Here is a 20,768-nt window from a genome sequence, read left to right on the forward strand (position 1 = left end):
CTTAAACCCCTGACCTCAGGTGACGCCCACCTTGGCCTCCCAAAGTGCTCGGATTACAGGCGTGAGCCACCAGGCTCGCTCTTTTTTTTAGGCAAAGCCTCACTTTGTCGACCAGCCTGGAGTGCAGTGGCACAATCTTGGCTCACTGCAACCTCTGCCTCCTGGTGGTTCTCCTCCCTCAGCCTCCCGAATAGCTGAGATGACAGGTGCCTGCCACCATGCCCGACTAATTTTTTGTATTTTTAGTACAGATGGGGTTTCGCCATGTTGGCCAGGCTGGTCTCGAACTCCTGACCTCAGGTGATCCACTTGCCTCGGCTTCCCAAAGTGCTGGGATTACAGGCATGAGCCACCACACCCGGCCTAGAAGAAACATTTTTAAACAATTGTAACTAGTGGAGAGTAAAGGACATAGGGAAGTAATGTTTCTATACTTCCCTCAAACTAGTAAAATGACAATACCAGTAAACTGTGGTAAGTTGTGTGTGTGTAAATGTGGTCCCTATAAGTGACCACTAAAAAGGCTCCAGGCACAGTGGCGCACGCCTGTAATCCCAGCATTTTGGGAGCCTAAGGCGGGCGGATCGCCTGAGCCCAGGAGTTTGAGATCATCCTAGGCAACATGGTGAAACCATGTCTCTACAAAAATTAGCCAGGCACGGTCGCACACACCTGTATGTAGTCCAAGCCACTTGGGAGGCTGAGGCAGGAGGATCATTTGAGGTTGGGAGATTGAGGCTGCAGCGAGCTGAGATCGGGCAACCACACTCCAGCCTAGGTGACAGAGTGAGACCCTGTCCTCGACCCACCCCCAAAGAAAGAAAGATAGACTCAAGTAAAGCAAAATGATGTAATTTTGAAAAATACTTTCAAGTATTCAAGTAACCCACAGAGAAGCAAGACTAAGAAAACAAAGATATACAAAAATGGACAGAACCAAAAACAAAATATTAAATGGCAAAATAAGCCTTAAGTCTTAAAATATCAATAACCACCTTAAAGGTAAATGTTCTAAACAAATAAGGGTGAAGGACACCCAGCCTACAGTAGCAGATAGTTAAAAGACACAGACTGACAAAATGGATTGAACAACACAACCCAACTATATGCTGTTTACAAAAAAACTCACTTCAAATATAATGATACAGGCAGGCTGAAAGTAAAAGGATGAAAAAGATATGTCATGCAAGCATTCATCAAAACAAAGCAGGGAAAAAATTTTATCTGGGCGTGGTGGTGCACACCCGCGGTCCCAACTGCTCCAAATGCTGAGATGGAGGATTGCTAGAGCCCAGGAGTTGGAGGCTGCAGTGAGCCATCACACCACTGCACTCCAGCCCAGGTGACAGAGTGAGACCTCATCTCAAGGAAAAAAAAAAAAAAAAAAGCAGGGGCCAGGCACAGTGGCGCACACCTGTAATTCCAACACTTTCAGAGGCCAAGGCAGGAGGATCACTTGAGACTACGAGTTCGAGACCAGCCTGGGTAACACAGCGAGACCAAATCTCTACAAAAGTAAAAAATAAAAAAATTAGCTGGTCATGGTGGGACATGCCTGTAGTCCAAAGCTAATAGGAAGACTGAGGCAGGAGGATAGCTTGAGACCAAAATTTTGAGGATGCAGTGAGCTATGATCACACCAATGCACCTGGGTCTGTCTCAAAAGATTCTGTCTCAAAAACAAAGAAACCAACAACAACAAAAAAAGCAGGAATGGTTAAATTAATAAAGAATAAAGTAGACTTCAGGAACATAGTAAAGATGTTAATCCCCCCAAATTAAGATACAAGCTTAGTGTACTTCCTAGCAAAATCCCAGCAAAATATTTTGTATACAGAAGATTATTTTATAATTTGTAATGAAAAGCAATGGAATTAGAATAGCTGAAACTATTTTGAAAAACAAAGTGGACGGAATCATTCTATCCGATAACAAGACTTATTACATAACTACAGTAAGAAGGACTTGTGTAGAGTGGTAGACACATACATCATCACAACAATAGAAACCTGGAGACAGACACACAAATATGCCCAAATGATTTTTTTTTTTTATTACAAAGATACAAAAGCAATTCAATGGAGGAAAGACAGCTTCTTCAAGAAAATGACGCTGGAGCAAATGATATCCAGACAAAAAAATTCAGCTTAAACCTCGCAGTTTCTACAAAAATTAACTCAAAATGGATCACAGACTTAAATGTAACACGTAAAACAATAAAACGTATAGGAAAAAATCTGCAGGATCAAGAGCTAGGCAAAGAGATCTTAAACTTGACACTAAAAGCACGATCCATTAAAGGCTGACCAATTGAACTTCACCAAAATTAAAAACCTCTGTCTGTAAAACATCCACTAAGTGGATGAAGACATTTTACAGATGGGGAGAAAATATTTGGAAACCACATATCCTCAAAACTTGACAGTACAACAACAAAGAACATGATAGAAAATGAGGGAAAGATACAGACACGTTTCACCAAAGAAGACAAACAGATGGCAAATAAGCACATGAAAAGATGTTCAACACCTTTAAGCATTAGGGAAATGCAAATGAAAGCCACAATGAGTTATCACTACACACCTACCAGTACAGGTAAAATGAACACTAGTGACAACAGCAAATGTTGGCAAGGATGCAGGGAAGCTGGAACTCTCATATATTGCTTTGGCAGTTTCTTATAAAATCAAACATGCAACTACCATATAACCCAGCATTTGCAATCCTGGGCACTTATCCCAGAGAAATAAAGACATGCTGACAAAAAGAGTTATATACACTCATGTTTATAGCAGCTCCACTCACCATATCCCAAAACTAGTAACAACCCGGATGTGTTTACCGCAGCTCCACTCAAGATATCCCAAAACTAGGAACGACCCGGATGTGCTTACCACAGCTCCATTCAAGATATCCCAAAACTAGAAACAACCCAGATGTGTTTACTGCAGCTCCACTCACATATCCCAAAACTAGAACAACCCGGATGTCCTTTAACGTAAAAGTAGTTACAGTGTGGCGTTATCAGGCCAGGCATGGTGGCTCACGCCTGTAATCCCGGCACTTTGGGAGGCTAAGGCGGGCAGATCACGAGGTCAGGAGATTGAGACCATCCTGGCTAATATGGTGAAACCCTGTCTCTACTAAAAATACAAAAAAAATTAGCTGAGCATGGTGGCGGGTGCCTGTAGTCCCAGCTACTCGGGAGGCTGAGGCAGGAGAATGGCCTGAACCTGGGAAGTGGAGCCTGCAGTGAGCCAAGATTGCGCCACTGCACTTCAGCCTGGACAACAGAGCAAGATTCCGTCTCAAAAAAAAAAAAAAAGAAACTGTGGCGTATGGATACCATGAAATACTACCTACCAATGAAAGAATTATTGATACATGCAACAACCTGGATCAATCTTGAGAGAATTACGCTAGGTGAAAAAGCCAATTCCAAAAGATTACATACTATATAATTCAGGTAACATTGTTGAAATGACAAAATCATAGAAATGGAGAATTAGTGGTCACCAGAGGTTAAGGGAAGGCAGGGACACAAACGGGCTTGGGAAAGGGAAACATGATGGGTTCTGTAGGCGATGGAAATGCTCTGTATCTTGACCATATCAATGTCACTACTGTGCTTGTGATATTCCATGTACAGTGTCATCACTGGGGGAGGTTCAGTAAGGGTACATGGGATTTCTTTGTATTATTTCTTACAACTGCATATGAATCTACAGTTACCCCCAAATAAAACGTTTTTTAAAAAAGCAAAATAAAGACATTTCAAACCAAAAAACAAAACAAAACACTGAAAATCAACAACAAAGTAAAATAAGCAATCCCTGCCCATTAAAAATAAATAAATAAATAAGAAAAAAATGGATATCTGGAGTCTGGATACATAAAAAGGAATGAAAAGCAGTGGAAACGGTAAACAAGTAGGTAAATAGAAATGATTTTTTAAAAGCTTTAAACTATCTAAAACAAAACTTTTAAAATGAATTTAAAGGAAAAAATAATACAACAATGCATGACAACAATAGCACAAAGATGGGAAACGAAAGATGGAGTATATTATCAAAATGTTCTTACACTACATGAGAAGCAGAATATTGTTATGTTTTTTGTTTTTTGTTTTGAGACAGAATTTTGCTCTTGTTGCTGCACTCTTGCTGGAGTGCAGTGGTGCGTTCTTGGCTCACTGCAACCCCCACTTCCCAGGTTCAAGCGATTCTCCCGCTTCAGTCTCCCCAGTTAACTGAGAGGACAGGTGCCTGCCACCACGTCAGACTAATTTTTTGTATTTTCAGTAGAGATGAAGTTTCACCATATTGGCCAGGCTGGTCTCGAACTCCCAACCTCAGGTGATCCTCCAGCCTCAGCCTTTCAAAGTGCTGGGATTACAGGCGTGAGCCACTGCGTCCAGCCTTTTTTTTTCTTGAGATGGAGTCTCGCTCTGTTGCCCAGGCTGGAGTGCAATGGTACAATTTCGGCTCACTGAAACCTATGACTCCCGGGCTGAAGTGATTCGCCTGCCTCAGTCTCCTGAATAACTGGGATTACAGGCATGAGCCACCATAGCTGGCTAATTTTTGTATTTTTAGTAGAGATGCGGTTTTGCCATGTTGGCCAGGCTGGTCTGGAATTTCTGACCACAAGTGATCTGCCCGCCTCAGCTTCCCAAAGTGCTGAGACTACAGGCATGAGCCACTGGTGCCCAGCCTGAGAAGTGGACTTTTATTTGAAGGTAAACTGATAAATTAAAGATATAACCCGAAGTAATCACCATGAAAAAAATATCAAAAATATGCCAATAAAGCAGATTAAAATATATCAATCCAAAAGAAGGCAGAAAAAAAAGATTTTAAAAGACAACCAAGAATAAATAGGACAAATAGGAAAAAAAAAACCCAGCAAGATGGTAGATTTAAACCCAATCATACCAATAATCTCATTACATGTAAAAGGTATAATGCCTCAAAAAAAAAGGCAGAGGCTACTACTCGATAAAAAGCAAGATCAAATTAACAAGCTATTTATAAGAAATTCACTTTAGCCAGGCGCGATGGCTCACGCCTGTAATCCCAGCACTTTGGGAGGCCGAGGCAGGCAGATCACGAGGTCAGGAGTTTGAGACCAGCCTGGCCAATATGGTGAAACCCCATCTCTACTAAAAATACAAAAATTAGCCAGGTGTGGTGTGTCCACCCGTAGTCCCAGCTACTCAGGAGGCTGAGGCAGAAGAATCACTTGAACCCGGGAAGCAGAGGTTGCAGTGAGCTGAGATCACGCCACTGCACTCCAGCCTGGTGACAGAGCGAGACTCCATCTCAAAAAAAAAAAAAAAAGGTGGGGGGGAATCTACTTTAAATATATAGACAAAAATAGGTTAAAGATAAAAAGATAGAAAAAAATGTATCACGCTAACATGAATCATAAGAAAACTGGAGTGGGCTAGGCATGGTAGCTCATGCCTGTAATCCCAGCATTTAGGGAGACTGAGGCAGGCAGATCACTTGAGGTCAAGATTTCGAGACCAGCCTGGCCAACATAGTGAAACCCCATCTCTACTAAAAATACAATAATTAGCCAGCATGGTGGTACATGTCTGTAACTCCAGCTACTTGGGAGGCTGAGGCAGGAGAATCACTTCAACCCAGGAAGCAGAGTTTGCAGTGAGGTGAGCCAAGATCGTGTCACTGCACTCCAGCATAGGTGACAAAGTGAGACTCTATCTCAAAAAAAAAAAAAAGGAAAAAGAAAAAAGAAATGAAAAAGAAAACTGGAGTGGCTTATTATTATTATTATTTTTTTTTTTTTGGAGACAGGGTCTCATTTTATTGCCCTGGTTGGAGTACAGTGGCATAATCATAGCTCTCTACAGCCTTCAACTCCCTGGCTCAAGTGATACTCCCACCTCGGCCTCCTGAGTAGCTAAGACTATAGAAGCACACCACTGTGCCTAGCTAATTTTTAAATATTTTATACAGACAGGGTCTCATTATGTAGCTCAGGCTAGTCTAGAACTCCTAGCTTAATCCATCCTCCTGCCTCAGCCTCCCAAAGTGTTGGGATTATATGTGTGAGCCATCATGCCCAGCTTGGGGTGGCTAAATTTATCTCAGCTGAAGTAGATTTCAGAGCCAAGAAAATTACTTGGGACGAAGAGTCATTTCATAAATGATAACCAAGTGACTTCATCAAGAGGGCATAACAGGTCAGGTGCAGTGGCTCAGACCTATAATCCCAGCACTTTGGGAGGCCGAGACGGGTGGATCACCTGAGGTCAGGAGTTCAACAGCAGCCTAGTCAACACGGGCAAAACCCCATCACTACTAAAAAATACAAAAATACAGGCACATGCCTGTAATCCCAGCTGTTCAGGAGGCTGAGGTACGAGAATCACTTGTACTTGAACAGCGGAGGCGTCAGTGAACCAAGAGCATGCCACTCCACTCTAGCCTGGGCGCCAGGAGTTCAAGACAACTGTCTTGAAGTCAGGAATTTGAGACAAGCCTGAGCAACTTAGCGAGACCCTATCTCTATTTAAAAAAAAAAAATTAGGCTGGGCACGGTGACTCATGCCTGTAATCCCAGCACTTTGGGAGGCCGAGGCGGGCAGATCACAAGGTCAGGAGATAGAGACCACCTTGGCCAACATGGTTAAACCCCATCTCTACTAAAAATACAAAAATTAGCTGGGTGTGGTGGCGTGCACCTGTAATCCCAGCTACTCAGGAGGCTGAGGCAGGAGAATCGACTGAACCCAGGAGGTGGAGGGTGTAGTGAGCCAAGATCGCACTACTGCACTCTGGCGCATGGCTACAGAGCAAGACTGTCTCAAAGAAAAAAAGCCAGGCATGGTGGTGCATGTCTATAGTGTCAGCTACTTGGGAAGCTGAGGTGAGAGGATCACTTGAACCCAGAAGGTTGAGGGTGCAGTGAGCTATGACGGCACCACTGCACTCCAGCCTAGGCAACAGAGTGAGTGAGACCCTGTCTTTAAAAAATAAAAAAATTGACACATGACATATCAACATGTTTGGGATACAACTAAAGTACCACTCATAGGGAAATTTATAGCATTTAACACTTACATTGGAAAAGAAGAAAGATCTCAAATCAAATGACCTAAGACTCCATCTTAAGAAACTGGAACAGAGCACATTAAATCCAAAGTAAGCAGAAGAAAGGGAATAATGACAATAACAACAAACGTCAATAAAACAGAAAACTGTAACAATGAAACCAAGAGCTCATTATTTGAGAAGATCAGTAAGATTAAAAAACTTCTTGTCAGATTGACCAAACAAAAAAGAGAGAAAGCTGGGTATGGTGGCATAATCCCAGCACTTGTGGAGGCCACGCAGGGAGGATCATTTGAAGCCAGGAGTTCAAGAGTAGCCTGAGCAACATAGTGAGACCTCGTCTCTACAAAAATAATTTAAAAATTAGCTGTGTGTGGTGATGCACACCTCTAGTCCTAGCTACTCAGGAAGCTGAGGTGGGAGCATTGCTTGAGCCCAGGTGGTGGAGGCTGCAGTATGATCTTGCCACTGTACTCCAGCCTGGGCAAAAGAGCAAGATCCTGATTTCTAAAAAACAAAAGAGAGAAAAGAAGAAATTCAGTATGTAGTTTAAAACCTGTCCATGAGAAACTGCAAGGCCCAGATGGCTTCACTGCTGACATCTACCAAACATTTAAAGAAGAAATAACATCAATTCTGTACAAACTCTTCCAGGAAATAGAAGTGAAGAAAATATATCCCGACACTTGCCATGATGCCAACATTACCCTAACGACAAAACAAGAAAAAAAAAAAGGCATTATAAGAAACTACAGACTAATAATACTCATTAAGACAAAATTGTTTTATAATTTTAGCAAATCAAAGCCAATAATACACAGAGTAATGCATCATGACCTAGTGTGAGTCATCTCAGGAATGCACGGTTGGTTTAACATTCAAGCATCAAACAACTCAACCTGGTAAAAGGCATCTATGAAAAACCTACAACACCATGCTTAATGGTGAAAGACTGAATGCTTTTCCTCTAAGGTTGAGAAAGAGACATGGATTTTTACTCTTATCACCTCTATTTAACAATGTAATGGAGGTCTCTTAATCACAACAAAACAGCAAGAAAAAGAAATAAAGAACCTATACAGACTGGAAATGGAGAAGTAAAATTATCTTTATTCACATATCACATGGTTGCATCTATAAAATACTAAGGGATCTTTAAAAAAAAAACCTACTAGAATTAGTAAGTGACTTCAGCAAGGTTCCAAGATATAAGATCAAAATCTGAAAAACATAGTATTTCTATAGGCTAGCAATAAACGATCAGGAAGCTGAAATTTTAAAAATAAAATGCCCTTTGTATTATAGTTAATGAAAATATTTATCCCAGCCAGGTGCAGTGGCTCAACCCCTGTAATCCCAGCACTTTGGGAGGCTGAGGCAGGTGGATCACTTGAGGTCAGGAGTTCAAGACCAGCTCGGCCAACAGGGTGAAACCCTGCCTCTACTAAAAATACAAAAATTAGCCAGGCTTGATGGTAGGCACCTGTAATCTCAGCTACTCATGAGGCTGAGGCAGGAGAATTGCTTGAACTCAGAAGGCGGAGGTTGCAGTGAGCCAAGATTGTGCCATTGCACTCCAGCCTGGGCAACGAGAAACTAAAGATGGCGTAGGCCGAGCATAGTGGCTCATGCCTGAAATCCCAACACTCTGAAAGACTAAGGCAAGAGGCTGGGCACGGTGGCTCATGCCTGTAATAGCAGCATTTTGGGAGGACGAGTCAGGCAGATCACTTGAGGTCAGGAGTTTGAGACCAGCCCGGCCAACATTGTGAAACCCCAACTCTACTAAAAATACAAAAATTAGCCAGGCTTGATGGTAGGCACCTGTAATCTCAGCTACTCATGAGGCTGAGGCAGGAGAATTGCTTGAACTCAGAAGGCGGAGGTTGCAGTGAGCCAAGATTGTGCCATTGCACTCCAGCCTGGGCAACGAGAAACTAAAGATGGCGTAGGCCGAGCATAGTGGCTCATGCCTGAAATCCCAACACTCTGAAAGACTAAGGCAAGAGGCTGGGCACGGTGGCTCATGCCTGTAATAGCAGCATTTTGGGAGGACGAGTCAGGCAGATCACTTGAGGTCAGGAGTTTGAGACCAGCCCGGCCAACATTGTGAAACCCCAACTCTACTAAAAATACAAAAATTAGCTAGGTGTGATGGTGCACGCCTGTAATCCCAGCTACCTGGGAGGCTGAGGCAGAAGAGTCACTTAAACCCAAGAGGTGGAGGTTACAGTGAGCGAAGATAGTGGCACTGACTCCAGCTTGGACAACAGACTGAGATTCCGTCTCAAAAAAAAAAAAAAGGGCCAGGCGCGGTGGCTCACACCTGTAATCCTAGCACTTTGGGAGGCCAAGACAGGTGGATCACGAGGTCAGCAGATCAAGACCATCCTGACTAACATGGTGAAACCCTGTCTCTACTAAAAATACAAAAAATTAGCTGGGTGTGGTGGTGGGCACCTGTAGTCCCAGCTACTCGGGAGGCTGAGGCAGGAGAATAGCGTGAATTCGGGAGGTGGAGCCTGCAGTGAGCCAAGATCGCATCACTGCACTCCAGCCTGGGCAACAGAGCAAGACTCCATCTCGAAAGAAAAAGAAAATCAAAAACAAAAACAAAAAAAGGCTGAGGCTAGAGAACTGCTTGAGCGCAGGAGTTCAAGACCAGCCTGGGCAACATGGTAAGACTGTCTCTACAAAAAAATTAAAAAGTAGCTAAGTGTTGTAGCACATGCCTGTAGTCCTGGCTATTCACAAGGCTGAGGCAGGGGGATCCCTTGAGCCAAGGAGCTGAAGGCTGCAGTGAGTCGTGACTGTGCACCACTGCACTCCAGCCTGGGCAACAGAGCAAGACTGTCTCAAAACAAAACAAAACAAAACAAAACAAAACAAAACATCAGGCCTAAATAAATAGGTATACCTTGCTTGTGAGTCAGAAAATAATACTATTTAGATGTCAATTCACATCAAATTGATTTAAAGATTCAGTACAGTCCCAATCAAAATACCAGGAAGATTATTTGTAGAAATTCTCAAAGTGATTCTAAAATTCATTTGAAAATACAAATGGCCAAGCAACCATGAACAGCCAGAACAACTTTTTTATTTTGGTTGACACAGGATCTCACTCTGTCGTGCAGGCTGCAGTGCAGCTGCACGATCACGGCTCACTGCAGTCACCAGCTCCCAAGCTGAAGCGAGCCTCTCACCTCAGTCTCCCAAGTAGCCGGGACTATGGCGTTTGCCACCACACCCAGCAAATTTTTTTAATTTTTTGTAAAGATGAGGTCTCACAATGTTGCCCAGGCTACAGAATAACTCGGAGAAAGAACAAAGTTGGAGAACTTACCTGGTTCCAAAACTTTTTTTTTTGAGACAGCGTCTTCACTCTGTCACTCAGGCTGTAATACAGTGCTGCAGTCATAGCTTGTGGCAGCCTCAAACTCCGAGGCTCAAGCAATCCTCCTGCCTCAGCCTCCCAAGTAACAAGGACCAGAGGCATGAGTTCCTAGATGCAGCTAATTTTTTTTTTTTTTTTTTTTTGTAGAGACAGAGTCTTGACATGTTGCCCAGGCTGGTCTCAAACTCCTGGGTTCAAACAGTCCTCCTGCCTCGGCCTCTCAAAACACTGGGATTACAGACATGAGCCACTGAAGTTGGCCACAAAACTTTAACATATATAATAATCAAGATATTGTGCTATGGTGTCAAGATAAACAAGTGATCAGTACAACATAATAGAATCCAGAAATAGATCGTATTTATACAGTACTGATTTTTTTTCTTCTGTCTCTGGTGCTTCAATCAATTGATTTTTGATAAAGGTGCAAAGACAATTTAGTGGCAAAAGGATTATCCTTCCAACAAACGGTACTGGAACAACTGAACATCCATGTGCAAAAAAATAAACTTGCTCCATCTTCACACCACAAACAAAAATCAACTCAAAATGGATCACTGATCCCCCCAAAAAAAGCTAAAACTGTAAGACTTCTAGAAGAAAATATAGGAAAAATATTTGTGACCTGTAGGTAGGCAAAGACTTTTTTTTTTCCATGAGACATGGTCTTACTGTCACCCAGACTGGAATAAAGTGGCACAATCACGGCTCACTGCAGCCTCAACCTCCTGGGCTCATGTGATCTGCCCACCTCAGTCTCCCAAGTAGCTGGGACTACAGGTGTGCACTGCTAAGCCCAGCTGATTTTTGTATTTTTTATAGAGACAGGGTTTCACCATGTTGCCCAAACTGGTCTCAAACTACTGAACTCAAGTGAGCCACCAGTCTCAGCCTCCCAAAACAGTGGTTTACAGGCATGAACCATCACACCTGGCCTGATTTTTTATTTTTTTATATAGAGATGAGTTCTCCCTATGTTGCCCAGGCTAGTCTTGAAATCCTGGGCTCAAATGATCTACCTGCCTCAGCCTCCCCAAGTGCTGGGATTACAGGCATGAACCACGCACTCAACCAAGATTTCTTAAAACACCTATAGCACAATGAATAAAAAAAAAAAAGGGCCGGGCGCAGTGGCTCAAGCCTGTAATCCCAGCACTTTGGGAGGCCGAGACGGGCGGAACACGAGGTCAGGAGATCGAGACCATCCTGGCGAACACGGTGAAACCCCGTCTCTACTAAAAAAATACAAAAAACTAGCCGGGCGAGGTGGTGGGCGCCTGTAGTCCCAGCTACTCAGGAGGCTGAGGCAGGAGAATGGCGTGAACCCGGGAGGCGGAGCTTGCAGTGAGCTGAGATCCGGCCAGTGCACTCCACCCTGGGCAACAGAGCGAGACTCTGTCTCAAAAAAAAAAAAAAAAAAAAATGAAATGAAATTTCCCAAAACAAAAAATGCACTCTTTAAAAGACGCGGAAAAGAATCAAAAGACAAATCCTAGCCTATATAATAAAAGACTTATATCGAGAATATATAAAGAACTCTCTAAGCTCAACAATAAGAAAACCACCAGTTTTCAAATGGGCAAAAGATTTCAACAGGCATTTTTAGCAAAGGAAATATACAGATGGCAAATAACCACATGAAAAGATGTTCAAAAACAAAAACAAAACAAAAAAGAGGTTCAGCATTATTCATTATGAAAGTACAAATTAAAACCCCAACAAAATACTACCACACTACACACCTATGGAGATGGCTAAAACTGAAGAACACTGACCACCCCAAGTATTGGGAAGGATGCGGAGCAAATGGAAGCGTCATTCACTAGGGGTGGGACTATAAAACACTGCAATCCCTTTTGGAAAGTTTGGAAGTCTCTTAAAATGTTAAAGTACACACCCACCCCAGGACCAAGCCATTTTACACCTAGATATTTACCTAAGAGAAATGAAAATATGTCCTAACAAAGGCTTGTTTGCAAACGTTCATAGCAGTTTAATTTGTAATGGCACAAAGTGAAAAATGACCCAGATGCCCATCAATAGATGAATGGAGAAACAAATTGTGATCTAGTCATAAAATGGAATCCTGCTCAACAATACGATGAAGTGATGCCACATGGCACAAATGGAATAATGTTGAAGGAATTATGCTGAGTGAAGGAAGCAAGATAATATAAGAACATATACTGTACAATTCCACATAAGCAACATTCTAGAAAATATAAACTAATTCATCTCTAGTGACGGAAAGCAGATCAGTAGTTGCCTAGCAGGAGTGGATGAGGGTGGGGAAAGGATGGAAAGGGTGATTTCAAAGGGGCATCAGGGAACTTTTGAGGGTTATGAACATGTTCATTATCTTGATCTTGATGCTAGTTCCATGGGTGTATACAGATGTCAAAATTCATCAAATTATGTATTTTAAATATGTGTAATTTGATATATATCAATCACACCTCAGTAAAGCTGGGAAAAGAGAGAGAGAAACAGAGGGAGGGAGGGAGAAAGGGAGGGAGGAAGCAAGCGCAAAAACTACCAGTAGCATAAAAGATAGGCACCTAATTCTGGACACCGGGAGCTTCTGAATTTTGTCTTGGTCCTCTCTCTTGCTGTCCAGGTGCTAGTGCTGGGTTTTCATCCACACCCTACTTTCATTAAGCGCAAAAGTGATAGGAAAGCTGTCTGTGGGGAATGAATTATGGACTTAGAAAGAGAGAAAATGAGGGCAAACAGAACGTTCATTCTGTAATTTAAAACCCCTTGGCATAACAAACACCTCCAGGTAGGTGGTGAGATTCTAGGTGATTTTTCTTTGGTTTCTTTAAATTTTTCTGTACTTTCCAAATTCTTTACAAGCATTACTCGGCTCTTTGGAGGAAAAAAAAAATCAGTTTTAAAAGAACCAATTTATATTCTCCATTAAGTAAAGAACCATTCAAAAAGAAACCAAGGATTTTTTTTTCTTTGATCCTAGTAACTAACGAATAGCACCAGAACATACATACATGAATCTGAGTCATTAATTTAGATCAAAGAACACGGAGACTGCATTTATAAAGAATGAAGGATATTTACAACATATGGAGAAGGCCAAAAACCTCAAAAACGGATGTTCCAAATCCTGAAGGTTGATAGTCAACCACTGAGTTGGCTTCCATCTAATTAAAGACATTTTAATAAGTTTTAACTGATTTCCTGCCATGTAGGTTGAAGATGAGGTTCTCAAATGCTAAAGGGAAAGTCTAGTCTGAATTCCAGGAGGTTGGGGGCAGTGACGAGAGACTCCCTCTTCTCTAAGGCTTACAAGCCTGTAAATGAATCGAGCCTTCCAACATGGTATAAATGCCAGGAGAGGCAGGATTTCTTAACTCTGCTTGTCCCAAGCTGCTGGCATCCGACTTTTGTTGTTGCTGTTGTTGAGACAGGGTCTCTTTCTGTTGCCCAGGCTGAAGTACAGCAGTACAATCACAGCTCACTGCAGTCTCAACCTTCCAGACTCAGGTGACCTTCCTGCCTCAGCCTCCTGAGTAGCTGGGACCACAGGTGTGTGCTGCCACACTAGACTAATTTAAAAAAAAATTTTTTTTTTAGTAGAGAGGGGGTCTCACTACGTTGTCCAGGTTTGTCTCCAACTCTTGGGCTCGAGTGATCCTCTCTCCTCGGTCTCTCAAAGTGCTGAGATTACAGGTGTGAGGCCAGCTAATGTCAGATATTTCTGTCACTTTTTTTCAGTAAGTGTAGAAAACCAACAAGGAGTTCAGAAATGCCAAGAGCTGATAAAATGTTCCTTTTTAAATACCTTCACAGGTCCAATTAGGTGCAAAATGTTTTTTAAGCAATCTGAATACCAATAATGAGTTCTCCTCCTTGGTTTCTAAAAGAATAAACCAACTTCTTAGTAATCATAGCACTCTTTACTTTCATTTCAGAGGAAAAAATGAAAGTAGGTTAGCATACCACAACACTACAAACACAACACAGAATACTTACATGTTTTGGAGTGTTCATGTGAGAGCATGTAATTGGCGAGAGGTGGTGTGTAAGTTAAACACTGCAGTGCTGCATTGGCAAAACAGGTATTGCCCAAATTCTGGAGCCCAGCTCCAACTCTATGATTTTGCTGCCACTTAAGACAAATCTTCTCAGATGGGAAAAGAACTTTCTGTGGAGGAGCGATGCCATCACCTAGGGCTAGAAAAATAAACAAAAAAGAGTCAGAAACCAAGCTTTGCATACTGAAGCTAAATAAATAGTAACACTTGGTCAAACCTCAATCTGTTCAAGATCCATAATCTCATGACCAGCCTGCCTGAAATACAGGGGGAAGAGGGACATTTTAAATGACAGAAGCCAGAACATGAGAAATTTTCAATAATCTGGTTTTTTCAATAAACAAACTGCAACGACAGAAAGGGGAGAGGGTTACAGATTAAAAGAAACTTGAGAGATATATCTGCCAAATGCAAAGCGTAGACTTCATTTGGATGTTGCTCTGAACAAATGCTTAAAAAATACATATATATTGGCCGGGCGCAGTGGCTCAAGCCTGTAATCCCAGCACTTTGGGAGGCCGAGACGGGCGGATCACGAGGTCAGGAGATCGAGACCATCCTGGCTAACACGGTGAAACCCCGTCTCTACTAAAAAAAATACAAAAAACTAGCCGGGCAAGGTGGCGGGCGCCTGTAGTCCCAGCTACTCAGGAGGCTGAGGCAGGAGAATGGCGTGAACCTGGGAGGCGGAGCTTGCAGTGAGCTGAGATCCGGCCACTGCACTCCAGCCCAGGCAACAGAGTGAGACTCCATCTCAACAACAACAACAACAACAAAAAATACATATATACACATGTATTTTGTGAATATTTTATGTATGTATATATTTATATATACATAAAACAACCAGAGAAATATGAATACTGAATGGCATTTTCATACGAAGACATTTTTGACTTTTAGAAAAAACTCTTTAGATGTATACACTAAAATACAAGTGAAAGATGAAGTATTGGATTTAAGATCATGTCGTGGGGAGATAAGTAGGTGCTAGTATAACTGGCCATAAGTTGATAAATGTCAAAGTTGGTTGATGGCTACATGAAAGTTCATTATAATTACTCTTTTATATCCATTTTGAACATTTAAAAAATAACACAATCAATAGAATGAGATAAATTTGATTGCTTGTAACATCTGCCATGGATGCAAATTCAGTGCCACCATCACTGTCCTCCTTGTCATCTCGTGTAGGGAGCCCTTACTAAGCCAAATGGTTGCAATTCTAATGGTTGGTACCTATGTCATCCCTATTTTACCACTAAGGAAGCGGGCTTTGAACTTAGGCTGTCAGGCACCGCTCTACACACTTGTGAGTAGACTACCTGTGACCTAAAAAGGTTTTATCCATTTTGAAGATTATCAACAGATTACTAATAACTAAGTATGACAATGGAACTCAGCTGAAGCTCAAGAAACACCTATTTAGGAAAGCTGAAAATCATCAATGGTAAGACTAATTTTTCAAAGGCTTTGGCAGGCCCCCAGTGTTCTAACAAAAGGCTGAGACTGGGCCGGGCGCGGTGGCTCACGTCTGTAATCCCAGCACTTTGAGAGGCCAAGGCAGGTGGATCACGAGGTCAGGAGACGGAGACCATCCTGGCTAACACGGTGAAACCCCGTCTCTACTAAAAATACAAAAAATAAGCCAGGCGTGGTGGCGGGTGCCTGTAGTCCCAGCTACTTGGGAGGCTGAGGCAGGAGAATGATGTGAACCCAGGAGGCAGAGGTTGCAGTGAGCCGAGATGGTGCCACCGCACTCCAGCCTGGGTGACAGAGCGAGACTCCGTCTCAAAAAAAAAAAAAAAAAAAAAAAAAAGGCTGAGATGCCATGTAGAATCATTCTCCATTTGAAGAGAGATATTAGTGGTTATTTAGGCAGGCATAGGCAGGCTGCAGCTTGGTGGGGAAAAGGAGAGCAAAATTAGGACAAGAAAAAGGATTCTGTGGAGAATGAGATGGGAGCCCCAAAAAAGGGCAGAGGGGGGAGATGTGAGTTAAGTCCTAAGAAGAGAGAGGAGTCCAAGCAACATGACAGGAGGTTGAAGGCCGTGGAGAAAGAGGTCCTGTGGGAAAGTGCTGCTGGAGAGAAGCCGAAGGACTTTCCACCTCTATGTGCAATATTCGATTAGGTTGTGTTTCACAATATAAACTTCCCCCTACCCGAAACACTTTCAGCAAGCCAAACTGCAACACCCACGCCCACATCACAATATGAAACTTACTGCTGTCTGGGCGCAGTGGCTCACACCTGTAATCCCAGCACTTTGGGAGGCCGTGGCAGGTGGATCATAAGTTTGAAACCAGCCTGGCCAGCATGGTGAAACCCCATCTCTATTAAAAACACAAAAAATGGCTGGGCACAGTGGCTCAAGCCTGTAATCCCAGCACTTTGGGAGGCCGAGGTGGGTGGATCATGAGGTCAGGAGATCGAGACCCTCCTGGCTAACACGGTGAAACCCCGTCTCTACTAAAAAATACAAAAAACTGGCCGGGCGCGGTGGCTCAAGCCTGTAATCCCAGCACTTGGGAGGCCGAGACGGGCGGATCACGAGATCAGGAGATCGAGACCATCCTGGCTAACACAGTGAAACCCCGTCTCTACTAAAAAATACAAAAAACTAGCCGGGCGAGGTGGCGGACGCCTGTAGTCCCAGCTACTCGGGAGGCTGAGGCAGGAGAATGGCGTGAACCCAGGAGGCAGAGCTTCCAGTGAGCTGAGATCTGGCCACTGCACTCCAGCCTGGGTGACAGAGTGAGACTCCGTCTCAAAAAAAAAAAAAAAAATACAAAAAACTAGCCGGGCGCGGTGGCGGGCGCCTGTAGTCCCAGCTACTCGGAGGCTGAGGCGGGAGAATGGCGGGAACCCGGGAGGAGGAGCTTGCAGTGAGCCGAGATCGCGCCACTGCACTCCAGCCTGGGCGACACAGCAAGCAAGACTCTGTCTCAAAAAAAAAAAAACACAAAAAATTAGCCTGGCATGGTGGCGCACACCTGTAGTCCCAGCTACTCAGGAGGCTAAGGCAGGAGAACTGCTTGACCCCGGCAGGCAGATTGCAGTGAGCCGAGACTGCACCACTGCATCACTGCATTCCAGAATGGGTGACAGAGCCAGACTCTGTCTCAAAAAAAAAAAAAAAAGAAAGAAATTTGCTAAAAGGACTCAAAACAACATGGCGATCAAACTACTCGAAGCCACTGGGTGTCCAATCTTTTGGCTTCCCTGGGCCACATTGGAAGAAGAATTTTCTTGGGCCACACATAAAATACAATAACAATAGCTGATGAGCTTTAAAAAAAAAAAAGCGGCCGGACGCGGTGGCTCAAGCCTGTAATCCCAGCACTTTGGGAGGCCGAGACGGGCGGATCACGAGGTCAGGAGATCAAGACCATCCTGGCTAACATGGTGAAACTCCGTCTCTACTAAAAAATACAAAAAACTAGCCTGTAGCCACCACAGGGCGTGGTGGCGGGCGCCTGTAGTCCCAGCTACTCGGGAGGCTGAGGCCAGAGAATGGTGTAAACCTTGGAGGCGGAGCTTGCAGTGAGCTGAGATCCGGCCACTGCACTCCAGCCCAGGCGACAGAGCGACACTCCATCTCAAAAAAAAAAAAAAAAGGCCGGGCGCGGTGGCTCAAGCCTGTAATCCTGGCACTTTGGAGGCCGAGACGGGCGGATCACGAGGTCGGGAGATCGAGACCATCCTGGCTAACATGGTGAAACCTCGTCTCTACTAAAAAATACAAAAAACTAGCCAGGCGCGGTCGCGGGCGCCTGTAGTCCCAGCTACTCAGGAGGCTGAGGCAGGAGAATGGCATAAACCCGGGTGGCGGAGCTTGCAGTGAGCTGAGATCCGGCCACTGCACTCCAGCCTGGGCAACAGAGCGAGACTCCGTCTCAAAAAAAAAAAAAACGCAAAAAAACTCACTGTTTTAAGAAAGTTTACACATCTGTGTTGGACTGCATTCAAAGCTGTCCTGGGCTACATGCTCTAAGCCAAACAACAATCTAACTAGGAAATTCTACTGTATTTCAAATCTTCATGTCCTCAAATCCAAAGGTCTTGAAGTACCAACTTAAAATGTTAACGTCTCATTTATCTGGATGAGTTTTAACAAATGTAACCACATTTGTATCATCATAACAAATGTAACATTTGTGTTACATACTCTCTTTTTTTTATTTTTTATTTTTTCTTTTTGAGACAGAGTCTTGCTCTGTTGCCCAGGCTGAAGTGCAATGGTGCGATCTCAGGCTCACCACAACCACTGCCTCCCAGGTTTAGGCGATTCTCCTGCCTCAGCCTCCCAAGTAGCCGGGATTACAGGCACACACCACCATGCCTGGCTAATTTTTGTATTTTTAGTGGAGACGGGGTCTCACCATATTGGCCAGACTGGTCTCAAACTCCTGACCTCAGGTGATCCGCCTGCCTCGGCCTCCCAAAGTGCTGGGATTACAGGCGTGAGCCACCGTGCCTGGCCTATCTGTTCTCTTTCAAAGAGCTTTATTACTACGAATGATTTTTAACTTCCAAGAGAAAAACAAAAACCAAAAACTGGGTAAAGTTCATTTGTCAAAAGACAACCATTTTACAAAACATCTTCAAAATTTGTAAAAGTCATCTACTTAGGGAACTAGAGTAACTACTGGTTAACAAGTTAATGTAATGCTTGTCCATCTCAATTCTCACCAAAATAAAGTTTATCCTTAAAAAAATTGTAATAAAAGAAACTAATAATATTCTAGTAACAAAAACAATCTACCTTGTTGTCAGTCAAACACGAACAAGTAACAGGAAAACAAAGCCCATTGAGTAATGCAACTCTGCTGGCTACTCAGGTGGCCTCATACCTTGCAAAATAAGCCCCTCTCTGAAACCACCAAGCCACCAACAGCATTTACACAGGAGTTTCTGGCGATAATTCTCTCTTTTGAAAAACAGTACCTTGATCTTTTTGTGGTGATGGTTTTGATTTATCAGGTACAGATGAACTTGAATAAACTACAGCACCAGGTACTGGTCCTAAAGAAAGTGTGTGATTTGACACATCATTTAATGAAGACACAGCACCCCAGCTGGCAGAACCTGCATCCATGTCTCCAGGTGAGACTGCCTCAGAGCTGCCAGGCTGATTCTGATAGGCTGATGGGTCTGAAGATTCAGAAGCTTTGTCAACTATGGTCATTGTTCAACTCTGCAAAAGAAGAAAAGTATATATTTGCTTCATCAGGTGAGAAAAGCAATCTCCTTACCCTACCACTACATCTTGGAAAATCGTTCCCAGTCATTTTAAAGTTATTTTCAAACACATCACCCAAATACAAAAACAGTAGCACTTTCTAACGTGTTTGTAATAAAACTCCTCGGGACAATTAGCATCATGATAATCTGAATGTCAACAATCTTTATTTTAAAATCTTCAGTGAAGTATTTGATTAGAAGAATTTCTCATTTCATGTCCCCTAAAAGTCTGGCATTTCAGTTTATAATTAGGTATTTCCATTTTCAATTCTATTTATTTACTAAGTACCTATATTTTCCTTCTCTACTGCTTAAAACTAGAAAAATTATACACAGAATACAAACGGGCAGATCACGAGGTCACGAGATCGAGACCATCCTGGCTAATACGGTGAAACCCCGTCTCTACTAAAGAATACAAAAAAAAAAAAAAAATTAAAAAAGAATACATTTGACTAAATCTTCAATTTGAGTATAATATCTCAGAGAAAAGCATCAACTACACACAGAAAATCTAGACTTAACTTTGTGCTTAAAGTGCAAATGGCATCAAGTGAAATACATAACATTTTAAAAAATTACAATTATAGAGATCTCACCTTTAAAACAAACCATTTTCCCTAAGAGGCTCGTTTATATGGAATGTATGACTTTTTAAATAAAACCCATAAGCCATTACTGACATCAAACTCAAACACAAATATCTGTTACGAAAGGACTTGATTATAATTTTCTCTCTGAGTCCTATTTTAAAATATTAGGGCTAACACTAATTGAGCATTTTCTATGTGTTAGGCATTGCATCAACTGCTGGACATACATTAACTTGATTTTCATAAGGAACCTATGAGAGATCAGACAGAATCCCCAGGGCCTATAAAATGAAGCAACTGTGACCCCAACCAGCCAGCAACCAGTCAGCAACTGGGACTGAGAGCCAGGTCCAGCATTCCCAGCCAGGCTTCCTTCTGGTTATGCCACCTTGTCAAAAGAAT

General features: G+C 42.8%; 1 protein-coding gene across 5 annotated transcripts in view; it reads right to left on the reverse strand.

Moving 5' to 3' along the window:
- The window catches only part of USP42 (ubiquitin specific peptidase 42), a 72,844-nt gene that overhangs the window by 32,622 nt on the left and 19,454 nt on the right, over positions 1–20,768 (reverse strand). For all 5 annotated transcript variants that reach the window (XM_033194888.1, XM_033194885.1, XM_033194889.1 and 2 more), the window contains exons 2-3: positions 19,477–19,726; positions 14,467–14,667 (exon numbers count right to left, since the gene is read on the reverse strand). In XM_033194888.1, the coding sequence (XP_033050779.1) occupies positions 14,467–14,667; positions 19,477–19,717 (442 nt within the window). In that variant the 5' untranslated portion in view covers positions 19,718–19,726. The remainder of the gene's footprint in view (positions 1–14,466; positions 14,668–19,476; positions 19,727–20,768) is intronic.

Source organism: Trachypithecus francoisi, unplaced genomic scaffold, assembly GCF_009764315.1.
Source record: "Trachypithecus francoisi isolate TF-2019V2 unplaced genomic scaffold, Tfra_2.0 Lachesis_group4, whole genome shotgun sequence".
In the NCBI taxonomy this organism is placed as follows: domain Eukaryota; kingdom Metazoa; phylum Chordata; class Mammalia; order Primates; family Cercopithecidae; genus Trachypithecus; species Trachypithecus francoisi.